Source organism: Trichomonas vaginalis, chromosome II, assembly GCF_026262505.1.
Source record: "Trichomonas vaginalis G3 chromosome II, whole genome shotgun sequence".
In the NCBI taxonomy this organism is placed as follows: domain Eukaryota; phylum Parabasalia; order Trichomonadida; family Trichomonadidae; genus Trichomonas; species Trichomonas vaginalis.
This window is the reverse complement of record NC_067204.1, coordinates 12,489,776-12,509,468: the sequence shown is the minus strand read 5'-3', so window position 1 is coordinate 12,509,468 and position 19,693 is coordinate 12,489,776. Positions and strand designations below refer to the sequence as shown.

General features: G+C 35.8%; 11 protein-coding genes and 2 pseudogenes across 13 annotated transcripts, besides 2 other annotated features; 7 read left to right on the top strand and 6 right to left on the bottom strand.

Moving 5' to 3' along the window:
* Nucleotides 1-488: 488 nt before the first annotated feature.
* Nucleotides 489-1,265: a mobile genetic element.
* Nucleotides 1,266-1,593: 328 nt separating this feature from the next.
* On the bottom strand, nt 1,594-4,381 carry TVAGG3_0533330 (armadillo (ARM) repeat-containing protein family; the record flags this gene model as incomplete). The annotated part of the gene is made up of 1 exon (XM_001303920.1): nt 1,624-4,362. One exon carries the CDS (start codon nt 4,360-4,362, stop codon nt 1,624-1,626), a length of 2,739 nt encoding a protein of 912 aa, XP_001303921.1.
* Nucleotides 4,382-5,134: 753 nt separating this feature from the next.
* TVAGG3_0533320 (uncharacterized protein) lies at nt 5,135-5,431 on the bottom strand (the record flags this gene model as incomplete). The annotated part of the gene is made up of 1 exon (XM_001303919.1): nt 5,135-5,431. The coding sequence occupies one exon, from the start codon at nt 5,429-5,431 to the stop codon at nt 5,135-5,137; it is 297 nt and encodes a 98-aa protein (XP_001303920.1).
* Nucleotides 5,432-5,797: 366 nt separating this feature from the next.
* Nucleotides 5,798-19,693: part of a mobile genetic element that runs on past the window's edge.
* On the top strand, nt 6,118-6,936 carry TVAGG3_0533310 (phage tail repeat-like family; the record flags this gene model as incomplete). The annotated part of the gene is made up of 1 exon (XM_051237665.1): nt 6,118-6,936. One exon carries the CDS (start codon nt 6,118-6,120, stop codon nt 6,934-6,936), a length of 819 nt encoding a protein of 272 aa, XP_051095489.1.
* Nucleotides 8,625-10,369, top strand: TVAGG3_0533300 (annotated as a pseudogene). The gene has a single exon. A coding segment is annotated over exon 1 (1,745 nt).
* On the top strand, nt 11,929-12,513 carry TVAGG3_0533290 (phage tail repeat-like family; the record flags this gene model as incomplete). The annotated part of the gene is made up of 1 exon (XM_051237664.1): nt 11,929-12,513. The coding sequence occupies one exon, from the start codon at nt 11,929-11,931 to the stop codon at nt 12,511-12,513; it is 585 nt and encodes a 194-aa protein (XP_051095488.1).
* TVAGG3_0533280 (DNA/RNA polymerases family) lies at nt 12,558-14,696 on the top strand (the record flags this gene model as incomplete). Its single annotated transcript, XM_051237663.1, has 1 exon — nt 12,558-14,696. One exon carries the CDS (start codon nt 12,558-12,560, stop codon nt 14,694-14,696), a length of 2,139 nt encoding a protein of 712 aa, XP_051095487.1.
* TVAGG3_0533270 (uncharacterized protein) lies at nt 14,842-15,105 on the top strand (the record flags this gene model as incomplete). Its single annotated transcript, XM_051237662.1, has 1 exon — nt 14,842-15,105. One exon carries the CDS (start codon nt 14,842-14,844, stop codon nt 15,103-15,105), a length of 264 nt encoding a protein of 87 aa, XP_051095486.1.
* Nucleotides 15,155-15,847, bottom strand: TVAGG3_0533260 (cytochrome B-C1 complex subunit 6, mitochondrial family; the record flags this gene model as incomplete). The annotated part of the gene is made up of 1 exon (XM_051237661.1): nt 15,155-15,847. One exon carries the CDS (start codon nt 15,845-15,847, stop codon nt 15,155-15,157), a length of 693 nt encoding a protein of 230 aa, XP_051095485.1.
* On the bottom strand, nt 15,880-16,464 carry TVAGG3_0533250 (uncharacterized protein; the record flags this gene model as incomplete). The annotated part of the gene is made up of 1 exon (XM_051237660.1): nt 15,880-16,464. The coding sequence occupies one exon, from the start codon at nt 16,462-16,464 to the stop codon at nt 15,880-15,882; it is 585 nt and encodes a 194-aa protein (XP_051095484.1).
* On the bottom strand, nt 16,491-16,880 carry TVAGG3_0533240 (uncharacterized protein; the record flags this gene model as incomplete). Its single annotated transcript, XM_051237659.1, has 1 exon — nt 16,491-16,880. The coding sequence occupies one exon, from the start codon at nt 16,878-16,880 to the stop codon at nt 16,491-16,493; it is 390 nt and encodes a 129-aa protein (XP_051095483.1).
* On the top strand, nt 17,176-17,745 carry TVAGG3_0533230 (uncharacterized protein; the record flags this gene model as incomplete). The annotated part of the gene is made up of 1 exon (XM_051237658.1): nt 17,176-17,745. A coding segment is annotated over one exon (570 nt), but the record flags the coding sequence as incomplete, so codon positions are not given.
* TVAGG3_0533220 (uncharacterized protein) lies at nt 17,801-18,001 on the bottom strand (the record flags this gene model as incomplete). Its single annotated transcript, XM_051237657.1, has 1 exon — nt 17,801-18,001. The coding sequence occupies one exon, from the start codon at nt 17,999-18,001 to the stop codon at nt 17,801-17,803; it is 201 nt and encodes a 66-aa protein (XP_051095481.1).
* Nucleotides 18,766-19,633, top strand: TVAGG3_0533210 (annotated as a pseudogene). The gene has a single exon. A coding segment is annotated over exon 1 (868 nt).

Below are 19,693 nucleotides of genomic sequence, written 5' to 3'. Positions count from 1 at the left end.
GGAAGGGAAAATTATCAGACACCATGGTGTCTTCAAAACGCTAATTTTTGATATTTTTAACAACCCTAACGCCCGGTCAAATGGCGTGTTTAACGCATCCCTAATTTTATATAATCTAAGTTTTCATGAGTGTTCGAAATTTTTTTATGTTATTTCGCAATAAAGCTAAGTCCCCAATTTGGGACGATAGACTTCAATATAAGGATGCTAAAAGTGGGGAACTATAAGGAAATTGAATCGTAAGGGAAAATAATAATAATAAAAAGTAAAAGTAATATTAGGATTATTTTAGAGTGGAAAAAAAAGTAAAAAAAGACGATCAAAATTCTCTCAATTTCCCACCTTTTTTCCAAAATAATTTTTTTACTTTTCAAACAACTTTATATGATAGAAATATATGATAGAAAAACATTTTGCTAAGCTTTGATATAGACCCCGTGTGAAGTGAACAGTTTTGTTATAAATTTCGACAACTCTAATTTTCTTAAGGGTGCCGGAAAGTGAAGTGAAAGCTATTATAAAAACAACACTTTTCAAACCCATAAAATCATTTTTATTTTGTTTTGTTTATATGAGTATAAACCTTAAGTGATGATGTATCATAGTATCATATTCAAACTAAGTGAAAACAATGTTTATGATTATAAGGTTATCGAAAACATACAAAAATCATACAAAAATTTTAAAGTCTGGAAGGGAAAAAGTGCATTTATCTCAGCATATGAGAATTGAAAATAAAATTTGTTCTGTAAAAATTTTAGTATAACTATTGAAATTTTGTGTTTAATGTGTCTCACTGGCTTAAACACAATATTGGAGGACTAGATACAAATCTAATTAAACATTGAATGAGACCATTTCGACTGGAAACCACTACCATTGGGTTTGTTCCCTAATGGTAATTAGCAGAATCCAGTGAGATGGTAGTGCAATCGGTCTTAGTTTTGAAGTTACCCACTAATTGCATCTCGACACTTTTTAACAAATGCCAAATGTTTTCTATAAAATATCTAGTATCTTGTACCTAGATATCATTCCTGCAGTATCATCCCCTGCCATGGAATAACCAGGGACTAGATAGGTCCGCAAGTTCGAAAATTGCGAAACAGTTTTCTTCATACTGGAAGTATCCAAGACCTCAATATCATAGAAATAAAAACCTTAGTATATACACTACTAATATATGTTTCAATATCATTAATATCTTTACAACAAATGAAGTTATGAGCAATACTCGAAATAGCGTCACCCCACTTTCCGGCACCCTTAATATTAAAAATTATATCAACAAATATCAGTATAAAAGTGCTTTAATATTACCACCCTTATTGATAAATGTTAGTTTATTAGCTTTAAAAAGCCTGCAATAGAAAAACACATGCCGAATCATTGCAAAAAAAGTGGAAAATTGAGAGAATTTTGATCGTCTTTTTTTACTTTTTTTCCAATCTAGAATGATCCTAATATTATGCAGACAAGCTGAATGTTATAGCCTCATTTCTGGATCACATTCATCTCGGATGATAGCAATATCACTTGATAAATGATTACTTACAGTATATATATATATACAAATTATAAAAGTATAAAAAGATAAAATAGCTTTATTTCTAATAAAAAAAATTACATAGGGAAAATATTTCTGACAAGTTTCTTAAGTTTGGGGTTAAGAGTGTTAAAATACTTATCTGTGAGTGCGCCAAACAATTCAAGCTCGTTCAAGTTCTCTATTGGCATTTGGAATGGCAAAATCATTGATTCAATAACTCCGCCATTTAATTCTGACATATTTTCTTCTTCTGTTTTCAAATCCGAGAGTGTTTTGATGAGTTCTACAGCTCTCTGGTAGCAAGGCTGTCTTTCGGACCTTGCCAAGTAAAGGAGCAAAGCAAATCCGAGCTTGAACTCCTTATATGTTGGAAGCAATTTCTCTGATACTGATGTTCTGACGTAATTTGCCAAATCATTGGAAATTGCGTTACTTGTTGTTTCAGGGGAAGCCGTGAAACAAGAAACAATCATCAATGTTGCAGACGAATACAACAATGAATCATCAGGTCCAACAAGAGTAATTGCTTCTAAAGCTGCTGGTAAGAAGATAACAGCTGATTCTCCAGCGGATTGTACTAAACAAGAAGCTAAAACTAATGCGTAACCTCTATCTCTTGATGTTAATTCATTTGTTTCTTTGTTGCAAACTTGCAAAATATTGTTGCACAGTTTGAAACAAGAACTGCTAAATTCAGCTTTTTCGGCATCGCATCCAGAACTATCCAAAAGAATTAGAGGACAAAAAGCACAAGCAATCTGTTCAGCATGTAAAAGATATACTTCATCTTCTGATATAATGTTTGCAATTGTTGTACATGCTTGATAAACAGCAGGAATTGCAATTTTGTTCTTTGTATTCAATGATGCCAAAATGTAGAGTATTTCATCGGAACATTTCGTTGTTGGATGATTAACGAAATACTCAGCAACCATTGGTAATATTTGTTCAGCTGTTTGTGCCAAAGCATCTTGGTCATGCTCAAGGGAAGCGATGATTTCAGCTGCAGAAGTGAATGATGAAGTTATTTTCTCTAAATCTCCATCGGATTCTTCTGTTTTGCTGTCGATGCAGAATTCAAGCATTCCTGTAATGACTTCTCTGGCAACAGGAGTGGCTGATGGGCCTCCAAGACGCATAAGAGCACGAATGGCCATAGGAATGGATGGTGAATTGGAAGATAAGAAATTTAATAATTTCTTTATGATTTCTATTACATCGAAATCAGCTTCTCCCATATCACTCTCTTCTATGGATGTCCTTATGAGCTTTGCTGCGGTCGTAATGACAACTTCATCGTTGGATAAAGTGATACAATGAACGCCAAGCGAAATTCCAATATTTGGATCCATATAAGGTAGAGTATGTCTCATAAGCATCAATAATGAGGCTAAAACAAATGTCCTGTCAATGGCCTTGTCACTTTTTTGGCCGTTAGATTCTTTAGCCAATGTTTCAACTAGTTTACTTGCTGTTTCTGCTAGAGCTTCAATGATTTGTGGGTCTACCATTGGTCCCATAGGTGTATTTGTGTCTCTTATGTATCTTGTCATCAAGTAAATACGTGATTCAAATTCAAATGGATCAGATGTCGGCGCAAGAAGCAATTCATAGAGCATATCAATGATTTGGTAGGAGTTCTCATCACCTTCGACACCTCCGTAATTCTTTACAAGAGCTTCGATGACTTTTGCGCATCCTCTTCTTCGATTTATTAATTCATTGGTAGAATAATGGAGATAGAAGCCAATATACTGCTGTGGGTTTGTAATATGCTCATTTACTGAGTCTACTGAGAGTCTTGCGGCTTTTATGATGAAATTTGAAACAAATTCTGCTGTTATGTCTTCAACAGGGATTAATCTGTGGAATAACAGTTGAGATAATAAGTAAAGAATGTTTCCATGAAGGAAATCATCAGTATCGTTCTCTAAAACGTAAACAATAATATCAATAAATTGTGGAGCGATATCTGATTGGAAATGATTAGCGTATTCTACTCTGATTGATTCTTCTGGTGATTCTTCGTCTTTGCCTAAGAAGTATTTGCAAAGAATAATGAATAATCTCGAAATTGATCTTTTTAATTTGACAATTCCCATGTTTTCTGATGGTAATTGTATGGCTTGTATGAACAGTCCGAGTAAGTTATCAAAGCTCTCGTCGTAGAATATGGCTTCGCTCTTTGCTGAAAGTGAAATTAAACATTTTGAAATTACACGAAGAATTTTTAAAGGATAAGGTGTAGACGTAAGGTCTTCTGAAAACGCTTGTGTAATAGGGATGAATGCTTGAACAATTTTTGCGTTGAATTCTTCAATTGCGGCTCCAAATTTTTCAGTTTCTTCATCGGAAAGAGGGGTAATTGATACTAATTTCGTCCAAAATGACATGATTTGAAGAAGAATAAGGAACTGGTGTTGCTGTGTCATTGTATTAAATAACTCGAAGATTTCATTAACTTGTTCTATGATTGCGACTGTTGAACTCATGATAATATGACGTATTGCATCAACAACTGTTTGGGAATTTTGGTATGGAACGCTTAATGCGTACTCGACTAATGTATTTAGAATTCTGACTTGCTGATCATAGTCCCAAAATAGGGATTCTTGGTTGTAATTTATCTTAATAACTCTGAGGATTGATGATTCTACAAGAAATCGGATCTTTGGTTCTAATTCGAGTTTAAGATACTCGAAAAGTTGATCAATAAACTCTCTATTCATGATAGCTTCATTAAAGAGCTTAAATGATCTCTCTCGCTCCTCTTGAATTTCACTTTCAAAGCCTAGAAGATCCTCAAGATTCATAAAATCTTGTAAGGCTCTGTGTCTCCTCAATTTCGATTTCGACCCTGCTTAATTTTTTTCAAACAAACTCTCTCAATTTTTTAAATTATAAACTATTCAAAATTGATTCGCTTGGAATTCCTTTTATTTTGCTTGGAAATTGAACAGTTCTATTCTCCTTGCTTATGACCATAGTGCTATATTAAATCCACTTTATCTATATTTAAATATTTCAATGAATTATCAATTTATGTTCATAAATTCATGAAATCTTTTGTCAAAATTTGCGAAAGTCTAAAGTAGAATTCAAAATGTCATAAAATCTTTATTATGGGACGATACATAAAGAGATGGTGTTATATTTCCTTATTCATTCGAAAATTAATAATTAATAGTATTGATTGCTTCTCACAAAGGAACATCTATCCATATTTTCTTAATCGCCACGTTAATGCATCTCAACACTCAAATAAATTTTTTCAATTTTTCAAATAATTTCATAAAAAGTTGAAAAAGAATAATGTGAATGTAGGATAACATGGTAAAGTTTTACAAAAACAAAATATACATTCGAAAGGTCATGGAGGACCTCCAATTAAATAAAATGAAATTATTTTGATATTGTAACTAATAAATATTAATCGAATATAAGCAAATTAATTACCTCTTGAAAAGTAACTTGTCAATCAATAACAGCCAATAAATTCTTCGATTAAATTAAAATTACAAAATCTGTAGAGATAATTTGCTTTGATTTCGATGATTTAATGAATAAGTGAGTAGCGATATATTTTCAAACTCCCGATTCTTGTGAAACGTCAGTTATTTCATCCAAACTACGAGTTTTTAGAGTTTTTTGATAGAGATCCCAGAAAACAATTAAAACTAATGATGACATTAATGTTCCAATAATTGAAACAATGGTGCAAAGTGTTGCCGGAAGTACATTTGAAAATGTGGAAATTCCTAAAAGAATGAAACCAATACAAATGATTGAATATATATAAATGCTATAATTATGAGTGCTTGGATCGTGCTTTGCTTCTTGCTCTACATAAGACCGGACGAAAGCCTCGTAGTTTTGGTTCATTCAATAAAAATTGTTTATCTGCCAAAAATCTCACAAAAAAATGAATAGACGAAGGCATTAAAAGGACTAAAAGGGAATCGCAGTGACTCACTTTCCTTTCAAATACTAAGTCATACAACGATATCTCAGTATAATAATATTATCCATCCAAAAAGATCGGATGTGATAAAGCGAAATGAGGTGCAGTATATATACAAATATCCCTGATAGAAAATTTAGCCTTAGTAAGCTCCATATTTCCCTGATTATTTGTAAGTCACAAAAGTAAATCGAAGATAAGATACTACCAGACAAACTTGTTTACAACTTCATAGCTTATTAAAAAAAAAAAAAAAAAAAAAAAAAAAAAAAAAAAAAAAAAAAAAAAAAAAAAAAAAAAAAAAAAAAAAAAAAAAAGGGAGTGGGGCTTCCAGGCACTTCGTGCCCTCTAGCCCCGAAGATGTTTAGTATAAATGAAGTTCTTATATACGGGTCTTCCAGGAGCTTTTCACAAATTATATATGTTTTCATGTTTTGTCAAGACTTCTTCGTAAAATCAGACAAAAATAATGTTTAGGGTAGAAGGTTAGATATAACCTCTTTTCTAACCTCTTTTCTACCCTCTTGAATTTTCAAGACTTCTTCGTACATGTTTTGTCACTTTTCTGTCACTTTTCAGGAAAAAACATTTTTATTATATATATAAAATGAATTTTACAAAACCACCGTTACCCTTCTTTGGAAATAAGAGTAGATGTAAAGATATTCTATTGAGAGAACTTAAGAAACTACCGAATGGTCTAACATTTGTAGACTTGTTCGGTGGAAGTTTCTATATATCTCATTTGTGCCATACAATATTTCCTGACTCAAAGATTATATGCAATGACTTCGACAACTATATGAACCGTCTCAAACATATACCAGACACAAACAAAATATTGAAAGAGTTAAAAGAAAAGATACCTATAGGTAAGATGGAACGTATACCATTAGATAAGAAAAATACTGTCAGAGAGGTTTTGAAAAAGGCAGAGTATATTGACTGGGATAGTATATCTGCTAGACTATTATATAGTGGTGCTATAAGAGTTCATGACATTGAAACACTTATGTCAAAAGTTTTATATCTTAACTATACAAATGTTTTCAAAGAGAACATAGAAAAATATATTGAGGGTATAGAGTTTGTGAGATGTCATTGGACAGAGTTGTATGAAAAATATAAAGACAAGGAAAATGTTTTCTTTATAGTGGACCCGCCGTTCTATAACACATGGGATTTTCAATACCAAGTAGACTGGACTTTGAGAGACTCTTTAGAAACTTTAGACGTTTTACATAACCATCCATGCTTTTACTTTACATCCGATAAAAGTGGTTTGGAAAGTGTCATGAGATGGTTAGAGGACATACATGACTATGAGTTTAGATACGATAAGATAGAATATGAGAGAGGTCCTATAAACTGGAGAAAGTGTCATAACAAAGAAATTTTATTGGTAAGTAAATGTGGTTTGAAATAGGACTACTTGTTTTAGGTTTTTTCCATTGTGTCATTTACTTATTTGACGTGGCAGAAAGATATAGAGAATATGAAGATGAACCAATGCCTGCAAATGTTCAGTATATGTACTCGTAAGAGATATTTTTATCTAATATTAAATGGACGCACAAGAACTTAGCGAATGCACAGCAACCTGGACAACCAAACCCAGAGAATATTCCAAATGAGTTAGAATACAAACTGCAATGGCAAACTATGGTCAAGTGCCAACAGATGTACAAATGCAAACTGCCATGTCAAATGACGCTGCGTTAGGTTTGCCACCATGGTATGCAAATATGAGATGGAAAGAGTTTTATACAAACCCTGAAGTGGGATATAAACAACTTTATGCAGATGACGCGAACACAGGAGTTGACCCAGAATATTTTTCTACCAGAGAGAAACAGAATGTATGAGCTCCAGTTAAAGAATGCTATGGAACTCAACAGGAAACGTAAAGAGGACTAGGCGGACATTAGATTTTTACATATAGTAAAATGGGTTTCTTCAGTAAGATAGGAAACTTCTTTCGAAATGTTGGAAGAGGTATATGGAATGGAATAAAAACCGTAGGAAGAGGAATTTGGAACGGAGTCAAAAAATATTGGTAAAAGAGTAGGTCAGTTCGTTGGTATTATACCTAAAGACCCTGAACCAGAAGAACAAGCTCCTGTTATACAACAGCCTGAACCTGCACCACAGTCTAGTTGGCAACCAAATCCAACACCTCAACCGTATTAAAAAATTATATTTTTACCGTTCGATAGTAGTTGTATATGAAACTAAGTTCTAAGTAAAACACATGGTATAATGGAATTATTCTTTTTCTTCCATCTGTAGTAAACCATACTTGAAAGTCTGAAATACTTCCACTTGGTGGTTCGTATAACTTTGTAGGTTTTTCGTAAAAGTCATTTGCCAAGCATAAGAAAAGAGTTTTGGGCGCCAGAAAATGAAGCATGAACTATAATAGCAGCTGGGTCGAAAACATCTTTAAATAAATATGGTTCATCTCTTGCATATCGACTGTAAATATTTGCTAAAGGAAGTTCGACTTTCTGATTTAACATTCTTTGCAAATAATACCATGACATTGCAGTGAATCTGTATATATTTGTTCGTCTTTCTTTGGATTGTCTTCGTAGATTTGAAATGACACTTGTGAATTTTGTTTTCATATACAATTCTCACATAAAGTGTGCTCTCGGTATTTGCATATTCATCAGCATATTTTGCATAACATGAATTTATTTATTCTTCTTTTTTTTAACGCAGTCTGTAGAGAAGATGAAAGGTCAACTTGTATTAGCTCAATTTCTTCCCACATTTTTTCGTTTCCCTTCAGATATATAATCTATATGAAACCTTACAATAAATGGAAAACTTTTTATCTTCTACAGACACAAACTTCATTCTACGAAAGCCAATAGCTTTTGTGACAGATGGGTCTCTTAGCCATCTTAATGGGTAGTCAAAACGATAGCCTTCATGCTTTACGGTCTCTGTCTCAAACTTTTGACCGACATTAGTAAAAAGTTCATCTAATGGTTTAGTTGTAGCAACTCTTGAATTTTCTTTTTCTATTGGAAGCATATTTTATCTAGAATAAAAATGTCAAATGAAACAGCGTCTATGAGAGAAATACAACACAACCGACAACTCATTATGCAAGCTCTAAATAAGAACACAACAAACTTTTCAAACTATTCTAAGATATCTGAGTCATTGAAAGAAGGAAACTTAAAACTGACATTAAACCCAATGACAGATGAGTTTCTGTTTCAAGACAATAAGAACCATACTGTCTGTATAAATCCAACAAAAGGAACTTTAAACGAGAAACCTATATCTGAACTTCTTTTGAAAGCAGATGTTGCAACAAAGCTGACAAAGAATATGTAGACGATGCAATAGCAAAAAGAAGAAAAGAGCTAACAAAGCTTATGCAACAAAAGAACATACTCATCCTGAACTAGCAGACAAAACATATGTTGACAATAAAATGTCAAGTGAAGTGACAAGAGCTGAAAACGAATATTCTAAAAAGACTCATACACATACTATATCTGAAATAACAAACTTACAAGAAACCTTAAACAGGAAAAGTGACGTTGGACATACACATACTATATCTGAAATAACAAACTTACAAGAAACCTTAAACAGGAAAAGTGACGTTGGACATACACATACCATTGCAAATATTGCAAACTTACAAGAAACCTTAAACAGGAAAAGGACGTTGGACATACACATACCATTGCAAATATTACAAACTTACAAGAAACCTTAAACAGGAAAAAGTGCCGTTGGACATACACATACATCTTCTGAAATAACAGACTTAAACGTTAGCCTTGAAAATAAAGCAGATAAAACATATGTCAATGAAATATACCAAAGTTTGCTAGGAACAAAAAATATTGAAACTATGGTTGGTGACTTTTCTGTCAATGAAGAAAACAAATATTTTAGATGGCAGTTGGTACAGTCCTTAGAAAATGGTACACGGTATAAACTCATTCCGAAAAATAACAATGAAATGTATGTAAGCTATAAAAAGAACGATGGTACACAAGTTAAAGTTCCATTAGACAACAACTGCTACTTAAACTTATATGGAGACGAACAAAAGAAATATTTTAAGAGTTTATGAAATGACAGATATGACATTGCCTGACCCAGCTCCAACACCATATTATTATGACTATGGAGATGACGTCAGAACACCACATGTAGATGAACAAAAGCTAACATTATATTTAGAATATTATAGATATAAAAGATATAATGCAATAGAAAAAACGAGAATAGTATACTATTATGAAGATGACAGAAATAAATATTATAGTCAAGACTTTACCTACCCTGAAAACATAAGATTATATTATAAAAAATTATTCTGACATGAACCAGAAGAAACCTGAAATAGTTGCACTATATTTTAAGTTCAAAAGAGACAATCCTATAATGTCTCATATGTTTGATTTAATGAACCCAGTAGGTTCTATTTATACATCTATGGAAGCAGGAGGTCCTCAAGCAATGTTTGGTGTTGGTGCATGGAACAAATAGTCGACAGGTTTTTGTATTGTGCAAACTCTTCAAAGGAAACAGGTGGAAGTAAAACGATTTCAGGTGAAAATTTACCTGCACACAGTCACTACATAGATTTAAGTACATCTCAAGCAGGTTGGCATAAGCATAGATATTGGATTGGTCAGAATGACAAAAGGTAAAGGATATGATGTTAAAGACGACGTTAAGTTTGCTATAAATTGTTACTGGATGACACTCAGGGAGAAGGAAACCATACACATTTCGTTTCAGGATATACGCAAACAACGGGACAAAGTAAAGAATACATGCCACCTTACATGACAGTTTACGCATGGTATAGAATTGCTTAGTCGTCATTTTCAACTTCTTTAGCATATTCGTCAGGAGTTGTCTTATATTTGTTAGGAACTGTCTTTGAAAGTATACCACCTTGAACTTTGACAAGTTTGAAACGAGGTCTGACAATAGTAGTTTTATCTTCTGCTTGCAGTCTGTACATTTTGCCATGTTTGCCTAAAACTTCATAATATTCTCTTGTATACTTTCTTCTATTTTACGAACACGAAGGTGAGTACCTGTCGAGTTCCCATTGTTGTCATAGTCAATAGTATTTTCATATGGGTCGCGTTTAGGTATTTCTATTTTTACTTTGTCACCTTTCTGAAGTTTGAAGCCTGGCATTCTTTCTTGTTTGTCTCTTTTGACTAAACTATTAAATATATAGTCTTTCTCTAAGTCGGGGTTGTTTTTCATTTCTTCGGGGAGTGGTTTCCCAAACCTTTTTGTTTACGGCTATTGTAAATATTTAAAACTTGTCTCATCTTTGCCATGGAGAAGTGTCTATATTTGTCGTCATATGACATTTCATCTACCTCACCACCTTGTGGTTGGTTTAAGTCTCTTAAGATTTTTATACAACTGTCAATGACACCAAGAGCAGAATGGTTTTGGTCGACAATGAAATATTGGTTTACATTTTTTGAACGCAGATAGTTTTTAATATCGTCTGATTTGAAAGAACTTTCACAGTCAGATGTCAGTTTTGTTGGATGGTATTTGTCAACGAATATTGTCAAAGCAGTTTTCACATCTAAAATATTTTTGGACTGTAATGGTATGGCTTCACAGTATCTTTGTTTTGACGACAAATATTACCAGTATGGTGGTCCATCTTCTCTATACCTCGGAATGTTTCCAAGATATCCATAAACCAAGCATTTGGTGTTGAACTAAAGATTTTTATCATGAGTGCTTTCTTTGTCGCTTTAGAAACATAGGGGTCCTTGTTTGGATTCGTCATTTTTTACCCTGATAAGAAATGGGTTTATTTGGCGCATTAGCAGGAGTTGCATCCAGATTTTTGCCCGCAGTGGGAACAATAGCCAGAGGTGTATTTGGAGTTGGAAGGAAGATTTGAGTACATTAGGTATACTGAAAGAGAAAGCACAACCTATTATACAAACTGTACAGAAAGGTTGGGATGTAGCACGAGATGCAACAAATCTTATTCCAAATCCTGAAACAAGAGGAAAAGTTCAAGGATGGATGGACAATGTAGGAAGACAAGCAGGAAACTATTATAACAAAGCAAATGACTACTATAACCAAGCAGGACACTATATGGACCAAGGTGAAAGATTCTTTAACAGAGGATATAACCATGCACAACAATGGGTAAACAATAACCAACCTCAACCGCCTCAAACGTGGGAATGTAAAGTTTTTTACTGAGATGAAATGAACAATACAGCATTGAGACAAATGGGTTCAAGATGGATTTGTCGCTTCCAGCAGTTACACAACCACGTGTTTGTCAATTCTTCCTATACCTCAGGAAGTTTTAGACCGACTTAAAAAACCTAAACAACCAGTTGAAAACAAAACAAACTAAAATTTTTACTGAGATGAAATGACCGAAGAAGTTGAAACGGTAGATTTGACACCACAAACAAAAAGTTCAGAACCATTGTCAAAACCTGTCAAAGAACTTACAGATGAAGAGAAAAATTCAATAATAGAAAGTGCCAGGTCTGGAAATACAAACCCTAACTACAAAGTCACTTTTCATAGAAATGGAACGGCTAGTATCTCAAAAAAGAAACAGACTCTCACAAATAAAATATTGAAGTCTGAAGGAGCTTTCGAGACAACAGATGGAAAAGTTTACTTCACTGACCAACAGTTCATTATAGAACATCTCATTGACTTAGAGTCGAAATATTCTAAACTTTACAACAAACACAAAAAGTTGAAAGGAAAACAAAAACAAATGGCATATGATATTTACGAAGATGTTGACGACACAACTGTTCCTGCAGGTGAGGTAAAGTCAGAGGAACCGAAAAGTGACGAAAAACCGATAGAAGAAGGGAAGCCACAAACTGAAGAAAAACCAAAACCAAAGGTTAGTTTCCAAACTAAACCAAGCCAACCTTCATTAGCTGGTATGGGTTGGCGTCAAAGACTTCTGGTAGCAGGAGGTTACGTAAAGTAAAGAAAAAACATTTTTTTATTTTTATAAAAATGCCCCCGTATAGAATGGATAGAAGGTCTGCTAGAATAAAAGCAGAGTTAGAAAGATATGGCTGGAGAGTTTCGAAGAAGTTTAAATATAGGAAGGGAAGACCCATAAAAGTCTATGACAAATTGTCTGGTCTTCGCTACGAAATGGATTTGGAAACAGCACGTGCAAATTATCCAAACAGACTAGAGAGGTTAGAAGAAGAACGTCTTATGGACATGCCTTTCGATGTTACTGAGCCACAGGTTGAAGGACACGACGGCTTTGCCAGATTCTACTGGAAACATGACGAACAATTGCATCCTTTGAGAAGGAAAAAAGGAAAAGGTGAAGACGCACATGCTCCCATGGAAAGAACAAGATATGCATATGAAAAGTACCGTGAAGTTAGAAGTCAAATTACTTCTGGTCGAACCTTTACAGTAAACTTTGACGAAGGAAAGAACAAAGAAGGCTTCATGGGAGTACTTGCTGCAATTCAAGATGGAAATAAGAAAGGATACAATCTCAGATTGACCATAACAGATTTGGATGGTCACATTTACTATGCACATGGCAATGTCACAACAGCTGCAATGCTTCTTGACGCTTTCAAGACTACAAAGAGAGAACAAATGGTTGACTCCGACTCAGACATTTTGAATGCAATTGAAGGAATTGTAAGCGTGAAGTTCGAATGGTACCAACCTAACCCTCAAGCAGTCAGACAACATGCTGGATACTTCCCCTTCATAAATAAGTCTGACATTGACTTGACAAGGTATGGAATTTACAATTCAATTGAAACAATTGTCAATGAACCTTGTATTCTTACATGTCTCAGGAACTCTGGTCTTGTTACAGATGAGAAAATGAAGTATCTTGAGTCATGTGTGAAGACAAGGTACATTCTCAGAGGTCAATTGGCAAAAATTGCACCGTTGGCAAATGTCAATATCCGAGTCAACATACCTACAGCTAAAGGTTCTTCACATGACGACTATGTTGTTGACAAAGACTTACCATGGTTGAAGATTGCAATTGTCCACAACCACTTCATGTTGAACGAAAGTCTTACAAACCCATTGTTCGGAAAAGGCAAGTGCAACATTGTCAGAGCTGTAAACATTCTTTTCGAGAAAGGTTTGTTGGAACCAATTCCAGATGACAAGCTGACAGAAACTTTTGTACCAAAAGACGAAACAAACTTTTCACTGTTAGCAAGACCAAAAGTTGTTCCAGACAAAGTTCTAGTACAAAAGAAGTACACAATTCCAAAAGGAGTTGGATTGTTCGGATACCAACCTGAACCAGAAGAACTTCCAATGAGGTTGCAAGAACTTCAAGATGCTATAAACAAACTTCCATTGAGACATCCAATTGACGTCAAATTGTATTGGAGAGCTTCTGAGTTAGGTCAGAAGGTTTTATATGAAACAGGTTGCTTCGACGATGTTTATGAGATAACAGGAGAAGTTTCTCAGAAGATAAGAGACTCACTTGAATTTCCACAAACTGGACCAATTGGTTGCGACAAGTTCGACTCAGATGAAAAGATATACTATGTCGACCTTAACGCTGCATACATGAGGTTTGTCCAATATATCCCGACTGGAATTCCAAACGAAGACGGTGAGTTCCCAGGAAGGAACTATACAGTTGGAAAAGTCATACAACAACTGTATGATATTAGGAAAGCTTCAAACCCCAAACTTGCAATGACACTCAAATTGCTTATGAATTCGACATGGGGATATTCCATTAAGAAACCTCAAGAGATGAAGAGTAAACATTATGAGAAGGTCGACAACTTTGTTGAAAGGTTTTCTCCTTTTGTTTTGAAGTACGAATTCACTCAAGGTCAAAGTGGCTTAGTAACCACATTAAAACCTATTGTCGAACATTGGTCCTATCCTCAGTTCGCAAAGGCAGTCCTTGACAACTACAACAAATTCTTCTCCGAAGTCAAATCCAAAGTGAAGGTTTACTATGAGAACATTGACGCACTCATGACGAACGAAGAAGGCTATAACAAACTCATTGAAATGGGAATGGTCGGTGAAAAGATGGGTCAATTCAAATTGGACAAAATTTTCACCGAAGTTCATGTCCTCTCCAAGCGTAAGTACTGGGGCATACTTGAAGACGGCACAGAAATAAAACATTGCATGAAGTAAAAAATTTTTATTCGAATTTGAATCGGACAGGTCGAGTTACACCATTCTTGGTCTCAAACTCATATATAACCTGTTTGTTTGTATTTTCGTCGACTATGACACGAGACACGAACATTGACCAAACGGACAAAAAGTGTCATTTCAGATGGTCCCGCAGCCAATCGCATTCGAGCACTTCGAAGAAGCCTTACGTTCCAAGGGAGAGGGTGTCTGGTGCAAGGCAGAGGTCATGAAACTCTACGAGCAGTACATCCTCAATGCCTGGGAGGACAAATCGTCCTTGGATTGGCAATTCTACCAACTCCTCTGGGACGACCTCCTACGCAACTGGGATGACGAAAGAGTCCAATTCAGAGGTCGGGAGCTAATTGTCCAAATTACCCTTAATTTAACCCACTTAATGAACTAAACACCTAAATTTACTCGGGGTTTCCCCCTAAAATAAAATTTTTTTACTCTTAGAACCACTCGAGGTTCTCCTTACGGTTGTTGAGCTTGTCACCGTCAATGTGTCTGACCCTCGTCTTCTTGTCTGGATTTGGAACCCATTGAATTGCGACAAGCTTGCCCATGGAGATTGAACCGCGATTCCGAAGGTTAAGGTTCAAGTGTCCCAAGTTGTTGAGGACTGGGGTAAGAACCTTGCCTGTCTCCTTGTTGCGGATTTGGTATGGGTAGGGTTGGGAAATTTCGTAAGCGTCATCGGCAACAAGGGTTGCCCAAACTTCCTCTTCTTCGTGTTTCTCTTCTTCATCTTCTTCCTCTTCTTCCTCTTCTTCCTCGACAATTCCTTCTTCAATTTGGTACTCACGAATTACGGTGTTGGAGGTTCTGTCCTTTCCGAGTACCTTCCAGATGGCGTCTATCTCTTCGAAGAAACGGTAGATGAGTCTGGCAAGGTCTCGGTTCTCTCTCGCGTAAATGCGCAAGGTTTCCGTCAAATCGTTCAGGACTTTCTCATTGGAAGCTTGGTTCATGAGGAACTCACCTTTAAGTCCCTTCATCTCTTCCATAAGACTACTTTGGAGAGTCTTAACGGTGTTTGTCAGATGAGCTTTCAAATGCATAATTTGAATTTGAACTGGGCGCTTGTCTGGCAACCTTGAAAGGACATCTGCTATTGTGTTCGGCTTCGGTGCTTGTTCGGACATCGAAAAAATGAAGTGGTTTGAGAATGACGGTTTTACTTCAAAAAGCTTGTTATGACGGTTAAGTCATACAACAAGTTTAAAATAATATCTTGTTCTTCTTCTGAACGTTTGTTGTCTCTTCCGATAAAAGTTTCGAACATGAGAACCAAAAAACGTTTTTTGAGATTGCGGAAGAGTTCAGGCAAACGTTCATATTCTGGATATGTTGGGAGCAGTTCAAAACATCTGAGCTGACTTTCGGACAAAATTGGGACAATGTCAGAAAATTCATCTTTGGTCGGACTGCTTGAAGGTAAGTCCCTTACATGTAAGTAGCTCTGGTAAAGTCTTCTCATTTCTGCTAACTTTTGGAGTATAGCTTCGTAGTTTAGAAGTTTTAATTTTAAATGTCTTATTCCACTCTTGACATCTAAACGGTAACTATCCATGAGGTCAAGAGTAGCTTTGGTAGCTTTAAGTGGAGCTATCTGTTCCTTGACTTGTGCAATTTTGGTTGCAATTGTGGTTTGAGCTCCTTCAAGTTCGCCGTCTATGTCGTTCTCAACGCCTTCAACCATGGCTTGAAACTCTTCATCGGTCCATTGAGATTGGTGTGGGACGAATTTAACTTGCTTCATTCAAAAAATGAAAAAAATGTTTTTACTCAAAGCGTTAAGGTTGACTGAACTGGTTGGATGTCGCCTTCACAGGTTATGTAGAACGGCTGACCCGAGAAGTGAAGGAGAGACTGAATTGCCAATTTCATATGGGGTAGGGGGTTCTCCTTGTTTGGTATTTTTATCCAAGGACGTTTGTTTAGGAACTTAACAAGAGCTTCTCTTTTGGCGTCCTTTATGTCGTCGTAGGCTGTCCCGTCTGGTATTTGAATTGGAATTCCAGTCGAAGTCTCGAGCTGAAGTGTAGACCTTCCAGAAATACTGGTGAACTTGACCTTGGGCTTCATTACCCTGCGCAAGTACTGCTTAACAACTTCATTTATCTCTATAAGGTAAATTGCCTCGTCAAATCCTTCTGGCATTCCGAGTCCTTCCATCCGACAGGAAAATATTTTCCCGACAACTGGAAAAAATTTTCCGGACAACTGGAAAAAATTTTCCCGACGACAGGAAGAACTCTTCCAGTTGTCCGTCCGTAAACCATTCAAATTTTCGAAAATTGAGAACTTTTTGGTCGAACTTCAGGAAAAGTTTTTCCTTCCGACAGAAAAAGTTTTTCCTTCCGACAGGAAAAGTTTTTTCTTCCAACAGGAAAAGTTTTTCCTTCCGACAGGAAAGGTTTTTCCTTCCGACAGGAAAGGTTTTTCCTTCCGACGGTTAAGCCACAAACGAATGTCCGACGTACCACCAACCGAGCCCATATCCCAACCAGAGGAACCTAAAGCACCAGCCCCTGCACCTCAGCAACCTCAGTTCCAACAAGTACCTCAGTTCCAACAAGTACCTCCGAATTACTACCAATTTCCAAATTACTACCAAATACCTCCTCAAGGCTTCCCGAACTACCCTCCTCAGCCTATGCCTTACTGCCCTAACCCTTGGATGTTCATGTCAAACCCTCCACCCCAATTCCAATTCCAATCTCAATCCAAGAGAGACCAAGAGTTCGAAGAAGGTCTGAACCGTTTACGCAAAGAGTATGCCACAGCCCCTATGGAAGACGACAGGCTTTCAGTCTCTTCCCTAAGGTCGACCAATTCGACTCGTACCACAGATTCGGTTCGTGACCGTGACGACTACCTCAAGCAGTCTGAGAGACTCTTCATCCTACAACCATTTACAGTTGGAGCTCTCAAGAACATGCGCAATTACGAAGGTCAGACACCAGCTGGAGACCGTAAAACAGACGTACTCGCAAGAGCAGTCCAACTGGTCAAGACAAAGACTGAGATAGTCGACTTCATTCTTGCAGCTTGCCCATACAAGTAAAAAAATAAACAATTACGAGTTAAACTTTTTACTCTTTCTTTTCTGAGTTGTTTAGAGCTGGTTTCTCTTGTAGGAACCTTTCGTACTCTTCCATGGTCATGTAATTGCGAATTTGGTACGCAATTCCAGGTTCGTTGTTTTTGAACCTTACGTATGTAACGCTTCCATCCTCCTCAGGGAAGTAAGCTGCTAACATCTGACCAAGTTTTCTCGGTGACTCGGAGCTCATAAAAATGTCACTTTTTAAACGTTAAGTTTTTAGTCTTATTTTACCCTTTGTTTACCCTTTGTTTACCCTTTGTTTGTCAAGGTAGTATTGGAGTGCAATTTCTCCAAATTCTCTATGTCGGAGTTCTTCAGCATTTTCCAAGGTGTGCCTGGAGAACTCAAAGAAGTTGTCAAGAAGATACTGCCATGCTGCTCTTCTGAGTTCGTCGGTATTTTGGAAGTGTTGCACCTTCGAGTCTTCGGACATGAAAAAATAACACTTTTTCTATTAAACCGTTTTGGCATTTCTCATGAGTGAGTATAGTTCTGCCGAACCATTGGAAGAGAAGAAGTACCCTTGCTGGCAAAAGACAAAAATAGTTGCCTTAGTTGTCATTGCAATTGTACTCGTAATTGAATTCATTGTACTTCTCTTCACGTACATAAAACTCAGCAATGGTATTTGCTTTAAGAAGCTACCATCTTACTAAGACTAAACACTTACATTTTTCAAGCTTGACTTTTTACAATTTGAACTTTGTTGCTGAATTCAGCAAAAATATATTTTAGGGTAGAAGGGTATATCTAACCTCTTTTCTAACCTCTTTTCTACCCTCTTGAATTTTCATGAAATTTACACCAAAAATATATTTTAGGGTAGAAGGGTATATCTAACCTCTTTTCTAACCTCTTTTCTAACCTCATGAATTTGTCATGAGTTTTCCCGAAATAAAAAATAAAGTTGGTTTTTTTAAAAAAATATTTTTTTATTTTTATTGTAAGAACATGTTAGCAACAACAGCACCAAACTCTTTAGTCATGAATCCTACGTCAATGTTAGTAGAGATGAAAAGCTTCATTCCTTCTTCATATACTTTCGAAACAGAAATCCAGAAGATAAAGCAGGAACTTTTAACAAGTAATTTAGACTGTAGTGCGAAAGATGAAACAAATGAACAGTATCTTTATGAAATGCAGGATATTATTGACCATCTACCTAAACTTCCTGAAATCCAACAACAAAAGCTTACTATTCCAGAATTCGATGAAATAGAAGTCAAAGCAACTGACTCAGTAGAAATAAAGAAGTTCATACGAAAGGTTAACTATGAGTTTCTTGGATTTCATTGCAACCACAAAGTCATGGACAAAGATTGCGATATGGTATATAAGAACATCTCTGACAATATACAAATCTGGGAGTTTAAGACCTACGACAACTTTGTTTCGTTAGTTTGCAAAATGTGTATGGCAGATAAGAGATAAAGATAGAAGAGTAAGATATTGGAATGAACAGATAAAACCCGCAACTTTTGAGTTAAAGAGAGCAATTGACGCCTTAGTCATACTAGCAGGTAAGGTTTCAGAATATAACGCAAAAATGAACCCACAATGTTCTAAATGTAAAGCCAGCAATGAGGAAATATAACTACTCCGTCAAAGAGATAGAACGTATGCGAAACGACTATGCTGACTTAAAGAGGGAGGCAGAGAAACCAGCAGAAGATTAAAATGGACATGTTGACATTTCTAAACAAAAACTATCCAACAGCTGACGATTTCCTTCTTTCAGATGTCAAGAAGAAATAAAAGAAACCTTCGGCATGTTTAAAACATTCGATGTACTGACAGAAGAAATAGAAGCTACGAAATTGTTTAGAATTTCACGAATTCACAATGTTTACCATGTAAAACGCTTATAAAATAACTGGGG